General features: G+C 37.1%; 1 protein-coding gene and 2 pseudogenes across 1 annotated transcript; all 3 read left to right on the top strand.

Annotated features, from left to right (window-relative positions):
• The first annotated feature begins 2,328 nt into the window (after positions 1-2,328).
• Positions 2,329-4,019, top strand: LOC132182571 (AAA-ATPase At3g28580 pseudogene; annotated as a pseudogene).
• Positions 4,020-7,945: 3,926 nt separating this feature from the next.
• LOC132181060 (AAA-ATPase At3g28510 pseudogene) lies at positions 7,946-9,685 on the top strand (annotated as a pseudogene).
• Positions 9,686-11,437: 1,752 nt separating this feature from the next.
• Positions 11,438-13,258, top strand: LOC132180952 (AAA-ATPase ASD, mitochondrial). Its single transcript, XM_059593966.2, has one exon. It carries the CDS (start codon positions 11,508-11,510, stop codon positions 12,969-12,971), a length of 1,464 nt encoding a protein of 487 aa, XP_059449949.1. The 5' UTR covers positions 11,438-11,507; the 3' UTR covers positions 12,972-13,258.
• The last annotated feature ends 325 nt before the right edge of the window (positions 13,259-13,583 follow it).

Below are 13,583 nucleotides of genomic sequence, written 5' to 3'. Positions count from 1 at the left end.
TGGACCCACAATGCTACCCTCCTTGTGCTGTGATAGTCTTTTCTCATTCTCTTTGGATCGGAATAGGATGTTCTCAATTTCAAAAGAAATTGATAGTATTTGGTTAATGTATTTTAGAAGGATCAAACTAACATTTTAATTTTTTGGACAGTTTTGCTCTCTAAAATACATTAACTAACCGGATACTCTATATCTATTTCATTTAAAATGAAGATCATTTTTCCCTTGGGTCAATCAATCGTTTGACAATCAATCCTGCATTTATAATGCCTCTAATTTGTCATGGCATTCTCTACTATTATACTACTTCGCAAGTCAATTTTTTTTTTTTTTTTTTTTCAAAAAAAAAAAAGAAAAAAGAATAATACGTGAATTTCTTATGGTCTTTTTTTTAAATTTTTTTTTTTTTAATTGAATAGGGAAAAAAGGGTTATAGGAGAGGATCTTTCTCTTTCTTAATTCAATGGAAAAGAACGAGAGATCCTTAATTTGTGAATGCTTCCAAAAATAAAATGGGAAGTGGACCACTTAGTAAGAGCATATGCACAAAAATTTGTATTACGAGACACTTTCAAAGCATTCCAACTTTGAAAGGAGGACAAACCTAATCTAATATCAGAAACTATATTAGAAAAATTCCAAGAGGAAAAAATAGAGGGAGTATTGATAGCCAAAATCACAAGAAGAGCATCACCCTCCAAAAAAAAGTGAATCAAAGCTTGAGAATAAAGTCAACTAAGATGCAAGAAGAGCGGCTGAAGCTTCACCAATAAGAAGGTTTGTGACAAACAACTTCTGAGTGACTGCCCAAATAATATTGCAATACTATGATAGCAGCAGCCACAGCAGTCAGCAAAAGAATCCTTTACAGCAATATCAAAATTCCCTTTGATACATCCCAGCCTAGGAGGAATCCAAAGAGTTATTAGTAGGCTATATGCCATATACGGACCATGTAAGAAAAATAAGTAATTAGATTGATTTCTACAAGGCTTGGTGCTGTAGATTGCTCACTTTTGTCGGAGAAAATCACTGCTAGAATGGATTCTTGGACTTCTAAAAAGTTATCTTTTGCAAATATATTTGACGAAAATTTTCGTATTGCCTAAAAAGATTATTAAAACTATTGAGCAGAAATTCACGAGGAAGGTGCAGCAAAAGCAAAAGTGGCTTTAGAGTTTGTGTTCCAAAAAAAAGATGGAGGTTTGGAAATAAAAAAAGATATAAGAGTGAAATCGTGAAGCCATAATATTGAGGGAGATATACATGCATGGAGTCTATTTGCATAAGCTGGCCTTTGAGTAATTGCTTGGCTCAGGGGGAATTTATTAAAAGGGATGAGTTTTTAATTGGAAGGTGTGGATTCCTCAAAGTAGCACATGAAGCTGGAGATTGATTTTAAAGATGAGAGATTTTATAAAATTTGAAATGGGGATGGGAAGAATATACACCTTATGGTTTGATTGGTGGTATCTCGATGGAGTATTCTATAAGAAATATGGATATAGAGTGGCATATGATGCACAAAGCTGTAAGATAAAGGCAAGATTATCAAGTGTATTGAAAGATTTAGATACATATATTATTCTAAAGATTAGATACACTTCAAGTTGTATGGAAACACAAAGTTGTATAGAATCTTTATATATTGAACATCATACGCATGCTGTTTAGGTATTCAACCTTAAAGCACTTACAAATTTTTTCAAAAGTTAAATCAAAGAGTCGCTATTTGCTTGGTTGGAAGAAGAATAGTTGAGTTGTTTTTCTTTTTTTAGGGTTGTTTATTATAGTACTTTTGGTTTATTATGTAAAGAAATTTGTGGTAGAGATGGGTGGCTTGATACCCTTGGGAAGTATCAAGAGTTTCAGGCTTCGAAAAGTTTTTGTAAAAAGTTTGTTTTGTTGAATAGAAAATTCATTTATTAAAAAAAAAGTCAAAAGATTTGACAAGTTGTGTTAGAGTTTTTTTTTTTTGACATGTTCGCACAAGAGGGGAAGAGAGGTTCCAACTAGTGACCTCTACATCATAAAGCGTGGTCACAGCCGATTGAACTACCTCTTGGGAACAAGTTGTGTTAGAGTTAAATATTAATAATGTAAACGTAATTCAGTGATGATCCACCCACTCGGCACTCAGTAGGAAATTTCTCTGCGGCAGCCTTTACCGACCTTTGAGTTGGGCCACCAGTCAAATTCAATATTAAATCACATGGGTAATGGGCCAAACCAATGAGTTTCCTAGAAATGCAAACTGACGTAGGCTACCCTGCATTATAAGAGAGGTAAAAGACTCCAGCAATTCTGCATAAGAGGAGAAAAAAAATATCAAACATGGAAGCAAAAGACATGTTTGGTAATCTAGGATCCATAATTGCCAGCTTGATGTTTGTGTGGGCAATGTTTCAGCAATACGTTCCTTATCAGCTCCAACACAACATCGAAAAATACTGTCAAATATTGGTGAGGTTCGCTTACCCTTACATCCAGATTAGGTTCGATGAGCTCACTGGAGACTATGATATCTTCCGGAGTGAAGCTTATACTGCCATCCAAACCTACCTCAGCTCCAGGTCCTCTACGCAGGCAAAGATGCTCAAGGCCGACATAGCTAAAAACAGCCAATCTCTTGCTCTTCGCATGGATGACCATGAAGAGGTTGCTGATGAGTTTAAAGGAGTCAAACTCTGGTGGGCTTCTGGGAAGGAAGTTTCCAATACACCCTCATGGTGGACCCCGGAGGAGAAGAGGTACTACAGGCTCACTTGCCACAAACAACACAGAGATCTCATTCTCGGGCCGTACCTTGATCACGTCCTGAAAGAGGCTAAGGCCATGGAGGTGAGAAACCGCCAAAGAAAGCTCTACACCAACAACGGGACCACTTGGAGCCACGTCATGTTGAAGCACCCGGCGAAGTTCCAGACACTCGCAATGGATCCTGAGAAGAAGAAAGAAATTATGGACGACCTCATAGAATTCAGCAAGGCGGAAGAGTTTTACGAAAGAGTTGGGAGGGCTTGGAAGAGAGGTTATCTCCTCTATGGCCCTCCAGGAACAGGCAAGTCCTCCATGATTGCTGCCATGGCCAATCTTTTGAGCTATGACCTTTATGATCTTGAATTGACTTCGGTGAAGAATAACACTGATCTGAGGAAGCTATTAATGGAAGTATCAAGCAAGTCTATTATTGTGATTGAGGACATTGACTGTTCACTTGATCTCACCGGTCAAAGGAAGACAAAGAAGAAAAAGGAGAAAGATGAAGAGGAAGAAAAGAAGGATCCGAAACAAAAAAAGGAAAAAGAAGAGAAGGAAACGGAAGCAAGCAAGGTTACTCTTTCTGGGCTGCTGAATTTTATTGATGGGCTTTGGTCAGCTTGTGGCGGGGAAAGACTGATTGTCTTCACAACAAATTATATGGAGAAACTCGACCCAGCACTGATTCGAAGCGGGCGGATGGATAAGCACATTGAATTGTCCTACTGCAGGTTTGAAGCGTTCAAGGGGCTGGCTAAGAATTATCTTAAAATTGAATCTCACCCTTTGTTTGGCAGAATACGTGAGTTGTTGGAAGAAGCAAATTTGTCTCCAGCCGATGTTGCGGAGCATTTGATGCCCAAGAAAGCTTCAGGGGATCCAACATTCTCCTTGGAGAGCCTGATCAAAGGTCTTGAAAAGGCGAAAGAAGAAGCAAGATTGAAAGCCGAGGAAGAAGCAAGGTTGAAAGCCAAGGAAGAAGCAAAAAAGATTGAACAACCGGCCAAAGAAGAAGCAAAAAAGGTTGAACAACCGGCCAAAGAAGAAGCAAAACACGAAGATAAAGCTGTTACCGAAAATGGGGAGGCAAAACTTCTTGACGCACGTGCGACCGAAAATGGGAAAACCAGTCATTAGCTGATAAAAAGAAAAAGACCAAATGAAGGGGCCCATGTTTGACGGTAAAGATTCCAAGCTTTCCAAGTAGTGGGACCAAAAACGACGGAATATGATGTTGTCTGTTTCGCCCGACAAATGAATATTAGCCTTTAGATTTTATTGTGTATAGTTGTATTTCATGGTGTATGTGTTTTAAATAATGTGATTGTATATTTACTATATAAATAATGTAAATAATCTACTCAAAAAAAAATGTAAATAATGTAAAATTTAAATATTTTATATCTGTAATAAAATGTAATGTTATTATTATTATTATTATTATTAAAAAATGTTAAATTTACTCTGTTAATGAAATTTGAATAGTGACATTTTTAGAAAATTGAAGGGTTTAATGACATTTGAATAGTAACATTTTTTGAAAATGTTACTACGTTGCCACTTTTTAACTAAAATAGTGACATTTGAAAAGTGTTACTATTCACATGTCACTATTCACACTCAATTAGTGACGTGTAAATAGTAAAACATATCAAAATTTGAAAGTATTGGTGCCCAAAATTTGAGTTTAAAACAATCATCTACACCCAAAAACTTCAAAAAAAAACTTCACTTTCATCCACACACATAAATCTTTTTCCTAAAAAAAATAAATAAATAAAAAACACATTGTTGCCAATTCCAAATCGGCAGCCACCTCTAGCGTAGGGGTGACCCACGAGCCACCCATGTGGCTGGGGGTGGCCTTCGGGCTACCCCTCTAATTTTTTTTTTTTAATATATATATATATATATATATATATATATATATATATATTATTTTGGTAAAAATTATTATTATTTTTTTAATTTTTAAAGGATAGTAACGTTTGAATAGTGCAAAACGGCACATTTTGAAAGGTGTTGTGCACTATACAAACGACACGTTCTAAAAGGTGTCGTTTTGCTGAAAAGGGTACCAAATAGTGTTGTTTTGCATTGTTCAAACGACACTATCCTCTTTTCTAGTCTTTGCACTTTTTATCATTTTGAAATTTAAAAAAGGAAAAATAAATAAATAAATAAATAAAGGTAACTATTTTAACGTCACTAACCATTTAATGACGTTTTTGGGCCGAAAAACGTCATTATATGTGAGTCACAAAACCAAGAAATTTTTTGTAGTGTAAATTACTGATTTTAGTCAATAAGTCTGAGAAGGATTAACTTGTTTACATATTACTATTATTTTTGTTTGTATTTGAAAAGATCATACAAGCAGATAGAACATAATGCATGCATGCTATAAAAGCGAATAGTCATCTTCAAAGAGTAGAGAGTAATCTATAATTAGTGACAGATTTCATTATACCACTTGCTCGATCAACATCATTAATAATCAAAATGTTTCAAAACAGCGATATATAGTTAATTGGATATGCACTTCTATTCATAGACAGGGACCCACATTAATGCTGCCCTCCTTGTGGTGATAGTATTTTCTCTTCTTTTTTTTTTTTTCTTTTTTTTTTTTTAATATTCAAAAAGAATAATACGTGAATTTCATGGTCAATTTATTAGTATGCTATATGCCATATACGGACCATGTAAGAAAAATAAGTAATTAGATTGATTTCTACAAGGCTTACTGCTGTAGATTGCTCACTTTTGTTGGAAAAAATTACTGCTAGAATAGAATATTCTTGGATTTCTAAAAATTTATCTTTTGCAAATATATTTGACTAAAATTTTCGTATTGCCTAAAAAGATTATTAAAACTATTGAGCAAAAATTCACGAGGAAGATCAAAGGTGCAGCAAAAGCAAAGTGGCTTTAGAGTTTGTGTGTTCCAAAAAAAAAAAGATGGAGGTTTGGAAATATAAAAAGATATAAGAGTGAAATCGTGAAGCCATAATGAGACATGCGTGGAGTCATTTTGCAAAAGTTGGTTCCCTTTGAGGTGCTTGGCTCAGGGAGAATTTATTACAAGGGATGAGTTTTTGGAAGGTATCCATGGATTCCTCAAACTAGCACATGAAGCTGGAGAAAGATTTTAGAGATGAGAGATTTTGTAAAATTTGAAGTGGGGATGGGAAGAATTTTACACTAATTATGGTTTGATTGTTTCCATCTCGATGGAGTATTCTATAAGAAATATGGATATAGAGTGGCATATGATGCATGCACAAAGCTGTAAGATAAAGGCAAGATTATCAAGTGTATTAAAAGATGGAAACTGGTTTTGGAAACCAGCCAGATTAGAGGCTTGGTGGATGTTATCAGTAGATTAGATGCATATTTTATTCTAAAGATTAGAAACACTAAGTTGTACAGAATCTTTATATATTGAACATATCATACGCATGTTGTTTAGGTATTCAAGCTTAAAGCACTTGCAAAATCTTTCAAAAATTAGATCAAAGAGCCACTAGTTGCTTGGTAGAAGTATATATATATATAGTTGAGTTGTTTATTACAGTACTATGTGGGGAAACTTGTAGCAAACATGAGTGGTTTGATAATGTAATTTAGAAGTATTGAGAGTTCCAGCTGATCAGTAGTTGAAAAGTTTTTAAAAGGTGTGTTTGGATGAATAAAAATCTCATTTATTAAAAAGTAAATAAATTTGTGATGCATACGAATTAATAATAAAATAAAGGAAATGATAAATTGACTACTTCGAGAGAGTTGTAATCTCTAATGGCTACTTTGAGGGAGCATAATATTTACCTCCAAAACATAGTAAACTATATTCTAAAACAATAATTAACTCATACTTGTTTATTGATAATTTCTCCTTTAAATTGAAGAATAATTACATAGAGCAATAAAATACCTAATTTGACTAGGACTAGGATTATGTTTTACGTAATATTAAGAACTATCTTTTTATCATTTTTTTATTCTCTTAAAGTTAATGTGACTTTTAAAATTATTATTTTTATTTCTAAGACCTTTTTATATTGGATATTTGTATAGAGTCAGGACTGAAAAATTTACTCTCCTTATTGGACTTGAAAATTATATTCTTTTACTAGAAAATCTTAATAGTTTCTACTTGAGCTCCAAGAAAGGAATATATCAATTTGAGTACCTGCATTGAGTTAAATATTAATATTAATGTAAAGAGTAAACGTAATCCAGGTAGAGAATAACTTATATAGGGAGGTTGTACAAAAGGTGAGTTTTGTGCTACCAATCAGAAGATGACACCTAAGCTAAATTTATCAAACTCAATTTTTTTTTAAAAAAGCCTAACTACACCACATTATAAATAAAAATTAATTATAAATTAAAAAAAAAAAAACAAAACAAAACAAAATTGAAGGCAACCACCCCTCACCCACTTGGGGTGGCCGGCGAGCCACCCCCAGGCCATGGGGTGGCGGCCAGCCACCCTAGATCCGGATCTGGGGTGGCTAGCCACCACCCCCAGTCCATGGGGGTGGCTGCGGCCTGGGGGTGGCTCGCCGGCCACCCCATAGGCCATGGGAGTGGCCGGTGAGCCACCCCCATGGGTTGGGGGTGGCGGCCAGCCACCCCAGATCTGGATCTGGGGTGGCTGGCCGCCACCTCATGGCCTATGGGGTGGCCGGCGAGCCACCCCAGGCCATAGGAGTGGCCGCGCGGCCACCCCATGGCCTGGGGGTGGCGGCCGGCCACCCAAAGTGGGGGAGGGTCACCCCTTCAATTCTGTTTTTTTTTTTCAAATAAAAAAAATTAATTTTTTATTTTATTAGAGTGTAATCTGGTGTGATTGAGTTTTTATTTTAAGTATAAATCTAATAAAATTGACTGATGTGTCAATTTCTTATTGATGACACAAAATGTAACTTTTGTACAACCTCCAAATATAAGTTATTCCCAATGCGGTGATAGTCTATAGCCACATAATGATCTCCACCCAGTCGGCACTCACTAGGAAATTGCGCTGCTGCAGCCTTTACCGACCTTTGAGTTGGGCCATCACCATAAAGCTACCAGTCAAAGTTAATATTAGATCACATGGATAATTAATGGGACAAACCAATGAGTTTCCTAGAAATGCAAACTGACACAGGCTACCCTGCATCCTATAAGAGAGGTTAAAAAGACTCAAGCAATTCTGCATTAGAGGAGAAAAAAGAGGAAGAAAAAAATATCAAACATGGAAGCAAAAGACATGTTTGCTAATCTAGGATCCATAATTGCCAGCTCGATGTTTGTGTGGGCAATGTTTCAGCAGTACGTTCCTTATCAGCTCCAACACAACATCGAAAAATACTGTCAAATATTGGTGAGGTTCGTTTGCCCTTACATCCAGATTAGGTTCGATGAGCTCACTGGAGACTATGATATCTTCCGGAGCGAAGCTTACACTGCCATCCAAGCCTACCTCAGCTCCAGGTCCTCTACGCAGGCAAAGAGGCTCAAGGCCGACATAGCTAAAAACAGCCAATCTCTTGCTCTTCGCATGGATGACCATGAAGAGGTTGCTGATGAGTTTCAAGGACTCAAACTCTGGTGGGCTTCTGGGAAGGAAGTTTCCAATACGCCCTCATATTGGACCCCGGAGGAGAAGAGGTACTACAGGCTCACTTGCCATAAACGACATAGGGAGCTCATTCTCGGGCCGTACCTGAATCATGTCATCAAAGAGGGAAAGGCCATCGAGGCGAGAAACCGCCAAAGAAAGCTCTACACCAACAGCGATTCCAAATGGAGCCATGTGGTTTTGAAGCACCCCGCTTCATTTCAGACACTCGCAATGGATCCGGAGAAGAAGAAAGAAATTATGGAGGACCTCATCGCATTCAGCACGGCGGAAGAGTTTTATGAAAGAGTTGGGAGGGCTTGGAAGAGAGGCTATCTCCTCTATGGCCCTCCAGGAACAGGCAAGTCCTCCATGATTGCTGCCATGGCCAATCTTTTAGGCTATGACCTTTACGATCTTGAATTGACTTCGGTGAAGAATAACACAGAGCTGAGGAAGCTATTGATGGAAGTATCAAGCAAGTCTATTATTTTGATTGAGGACATTGACTGCTCACTTGATCTCACTGGTCAAAGGAAGAAGAAGAAGAAGAAAAACGAGAAAGATGAAGCAGAAAAAAAGAAGGATCCGCAACAAAAACCGGAAAAAGAAGAGAAGGAAACGGAAGAAAGCAAGGTTACTCTTTCTGGGCTGCTGAATTTCATTGATGGGCTTTGGTCAGCTTGTGGCGGGGAAAGACTGATTGTCTTCACAACTAATTATGTGGAGAAACTCGACCCAGCACTGATTCGAAGCGGGCGGATGGATAAGCATATTGAATTGTCCTACTGCAGGTTTGAAGCGTTCAAGGGGCTGGCTAAGAATTATCTTCAAATTGAATCTCACCCTTTGTTTGGCAGAATCCGTGAGTTGTTGGAAGAAGCAAATTTGTCTCCAGCCGATGTTGCGGAGCATTTGATGCCCAAGAGAGCTTCAGGGGATCCAACATTCTCCTTGGAGAGCCTGATCCAAGGTCTTCAAAAGGCGAAAGAAGAAGCAAGATTGAAAGCCGAGGAAGACGCTAAAAAGAAGGAACAAGCGGCCAAAGAAGAAGCAAAAGACCAAGAAAAAGTTGTTACCGCTGACGAATAATGGGGACCAACAAAACAATTCTAGACGAACGCGCGACAGGAAAATCAGTCATCAGCTGAAATACCAAAAGACGGAATGGAGAGCCCGTGTGTGCGGAAAAGGACGGAGGACGATCCTCTCCGTTTCAGCTGAGCTGAGAAAATAAGTTTAGCCTTCCGATTTTATTTTGTTGCATATATAAGTGCATTGAATGATAAAGTAGATGTTTTAAAACGAGATTCAGCCCCCCGTTTATTATTTCAAACTTTATTCTAATTTGAAGAAATTATTATAATTGTGGCTTTCAATGTTTAAATTAAGTGTTAAATATTACTAAAACTGGTAAGATGATTTAAATTTATCTTTAAAATGACTGAGATATCATGTCCTTAAAAATAAGAATTTCATCCGGAAAACCCGATAGTACAATGTTAGGTTTGTGGAGCTGTTACTTGGGAATGATCAAATGTTAATTGGTCCTAACAGAACGTATCATTTCCTCTAGTGGTAGTTGGACCACTAGATTTGATGAAAACTACTACTAGATTTTTGATTTGGTGTCAGTGACAATTCCAATAGTGACAATTTCAAATACGTGCCATGAGGCCGTTCATGACCACTCTTGAGGAATTTTGAGGGTGGTGTGACCACTCTTAGAAATTGGATTAGAATGGCTAACCACCCATGGAGTTTTAGGGAATAATAAAAATTAAATTAATGTGATAGCAGTAGATCACACTTCCAGCAATGGCGGATCTACGTAGGGCGGGCAGGGGCGCCCCACCCTACTGAAGAAGAGGAAGAGATGTAGTTACAAATGGAGGCACAAAGAAGAGAAGAGACGTATATAGTTCACAAATGACGTATGAGATGGAAATATTAACTACATAATGAGGTGTCCATCGATAAGAGATGGGCTATGTAAGGCGGCTTTATATGGAGAAAGTTTAGTCTGTAGTCTTAGACGTAGGCTCTTAGCCTCTAAGTACAGCTGGCTTTAATTACTTTTTATTTTTTTATTTTTTTTTTCTTCTCTTTTTTAGTTATTCTTTTGTTGGGTTTTTGTCAATTATGCAAGTAAAATCAGTTAGAGAAACGGTATTTGATTAGGGAAAAAAAATATATATATATATATAAATGATATTTTATGTAGAGAAAAATGCCACTTTGCTGTACTTAATCTACAAAAAAATATTTCATTTTAGGAAATATTTTATTAGAAAACAGATCCTCTTCATTTCATTTAAAATGGAAATAAGCTATTTAGACTAAATAGTGAGATATAATTGTCATTTTTTTAAAAGATGTAGATATTTTTGTCAACTATATCCCACCATTTAGATGAAATATGAAATAGTGAGGACGCTTTCCAGTTTTATCAAGACTCACACGAGTCAACTACGTTTCTTAATGTTATTTCTTACCGAATTCTCTCGCAGGATTGGGTTTTTGAAGAGTAGTAAATTTGGATATATGAAAAAATAAAACCAAGAATTAAAGAATAAAAGAATATTCAAAAATATTTTATTATTTTAATATCGCCCCTCTTATACTCGACGAGTATTCCTAGATTCGCCACTGCACTTTCACGTCAGTTAATTTTTTGAGACATGATGTGATAATGCCAAATTGCAGTGCCATGCCAGAATATATATAGATATATATCTATCAAAGTCTAAAACACTTAAAAATAATCTAAACACATTTTTACAAAAACCTAAAATTAAAATTTTTGCAAAAAAAAAAAACTTTTTGATTTAGAAACTCAATTTACCTTGACTTTGCATAGCGAGACGAAGACCTAGACCATATAGTGGGAAAGTGCGTTGCACCCGTGTTACGTGTATTAGTGTATACCGACCTTGGGCTTGGGCCATCAAAACAAAACTACCAGTCAAAGACAATATTATATCAAAAGGGAATGACGGCCAATAACTTAGCAAGGAAGAGAGAAATGCAAATTGATACACGCTACCCTGCATTATAAGAGAGAGAGAGAGGTAAAGGGTTCAAGCAATTCATTTCTGCATCAGAGGAGCTAGGAAAGAAAAAAAAAAGATCAAACATGACAACAAAAGACATGTTTGCTAATCTAGGATCCATAATTGCCAGTTTGATGTTTGCTTGGGCTATGTTTCAGCAATACTTTCCGTATCAGCTCCGGAAGAACATCGAGAAATACTCTGGAAGAGTGCTCAGGTTCGTTTACCCTTACATCCAAATCAGGTTCAACGAGCTCTCAGGAGAGCGTTTCTTCTCTCGGAGCGAAGCTTACATTGCCATCCAAACCTACCTCAGCACCAGATCCTCTACGCAGGCAAAGAAGCTCAAGGCCGACATAGCCAAAAACGGCCAGACTCTTGCTCTTAGCATGGATGACCATGAAGAGGTGGAGGATGAGTTTAAAGGAATCAAACTCTGGTGGGCTTCTGGGAAAGATATTTCCAAATCACCCTCGTATTTTAATCCGGAGGAGAAGAGGTACTACAGGCTCACTTTCCATAAACAACATAGGGATCTCATTCTCGGCTCATATCTGAATCATGTCCTCAAAGAGGGAAAGGCAATCGAGGTGAGAAACCGCCAAAGAAAGCTCTACACCAACAGCGCCTCCAAATGGAGCCACGTGGTGTTGAAGCACCCGGCCAAGTTCCAGACACTCGCAATGGAACCGGAGAAGAAGAAAGAAATTATGGACGACCTCATCGCTTTCAGCAAGGCGGAAGAGTTTTATGAAAGAGTTGGGAGGGCTTGGAAGAGAGGTTATCTCCTCTATGGCCCTCCAGGAACAGGCAAGTCCACCATGATTGCTGCCATGGCCAATCTTTTGGGCTATGACCTTTATGATCTTGAATTGACTTCGGTGAAGAATAATACTGATTTGAGGAAGCTATTGATGGAAGTACCAAACAAGTCTATTATTGTGATTGAGGACATTGACTGTTCAATTGATCTCACTGGTCAAAGGAAGGGGAAGAAAAACGAGAAAGATGAAGCAGAGGAACAGAAAGATCCGAAACAAAAACCGGAAAAAGAAGAAAAGGCTACCGAAGCAAGCCAGGTTACTCTTTCTGGGCTGTTGAATTTTATTGATGGGCTTTGGTCAGCTTGTGGCGGGGAAAGACTAATTGTCTTCACAACTAATTATGTGGAGAAACTCGATCCAGCACTGATTCGAAGCGGGCGGATGGATAAGCACATTGAATTGTCCTACTGCAGGTTTGAAGCGTTCAAGGTGCTGGCTAGAAACTATCTTCAAATTGAATCTCACCATTTGTTTGACAGAATCCGTGAGTTGTTGGAAGAAGCAAATTTGTCTCCAGCCGATGTTGCGGAGCATTTGATGCCCAAGACAGCTTCAGGGGATCCAACATTCTCGTTGGAGAGCCTGATCAAAGGTCTTGAAAAGGCGAAAGAAGAAGCAAGATTGAAAGCCGAGGAAGAAGCAAGGTTGAAAGCCGAGGAAGAAGCAAAAAAGATTGAACAAGCAGCCAAAGAGCCAGAGAAAGTCGTTACCGCTGAAGAATGATGGGTAGCCAACAATTCTACCCAAATGTGCGATGGAAAAGCAGCCACCAGCTGACTTTTTTTTTTTTTTTTTTTTCCAATTTTTCAAAGGACAAAATGGAGGACTGTCTCTTTTGTTTTTTGGCCTTTTCTTTTCTTTTTATGTGGTATGAGCTGGACCTGTGATACCTAAACCCTAAATTAAAATAATTGAAATTATATCAAGCATACCTTGTATTTTGTCTCGTTTTAATTTATAAGTCTAGTTTTCAATTTTTATGATTAATTTAAAATCCAAGTTTATGTGTCTCTCGGATCTTCATAGCCATAAGAGATTTTAATTGAGTACACAAAATTCTTTAATTTTCTGAATTTTCATCCATCTTCTTAAAATTTAAAAACTTTCAATTTAGTGTATTAAACTTTCAGAAAGTTTGCAATGTCATGCATCCTAACAAAGGCCTTGGAAATTCTCAATTTTTTTTTTTTTATATATAAAAAAAGATTATTTAATTAAGATGATTTTGTAATTTATATAAATTTTATAAGAGTATAAATGTCATTTCATTAATTTGCTGTCTGATTTAACCTCAAACCATAATAAGAAAGTTGTACACTGAATTGAGAGTTTTTT

This window comes from Corylus avellana, chromosome 5 (genome assembly GCF_965113065.1).
Source record: "Corylus avellana chromosome 5, dhCorAvel1.hap1.2, whole genome shotgun sequence".
In the NCBI taxonomy this organism is placed as follows: Eukaryota; Viridiplantae; Streptophyta; class Magnoliopsida; order Fagales; family Betulaceae; genus Corylus; species Corylus avellana.
This window is presented reverse-complemented; position numbering and strand designations above follow the sequence as displayed.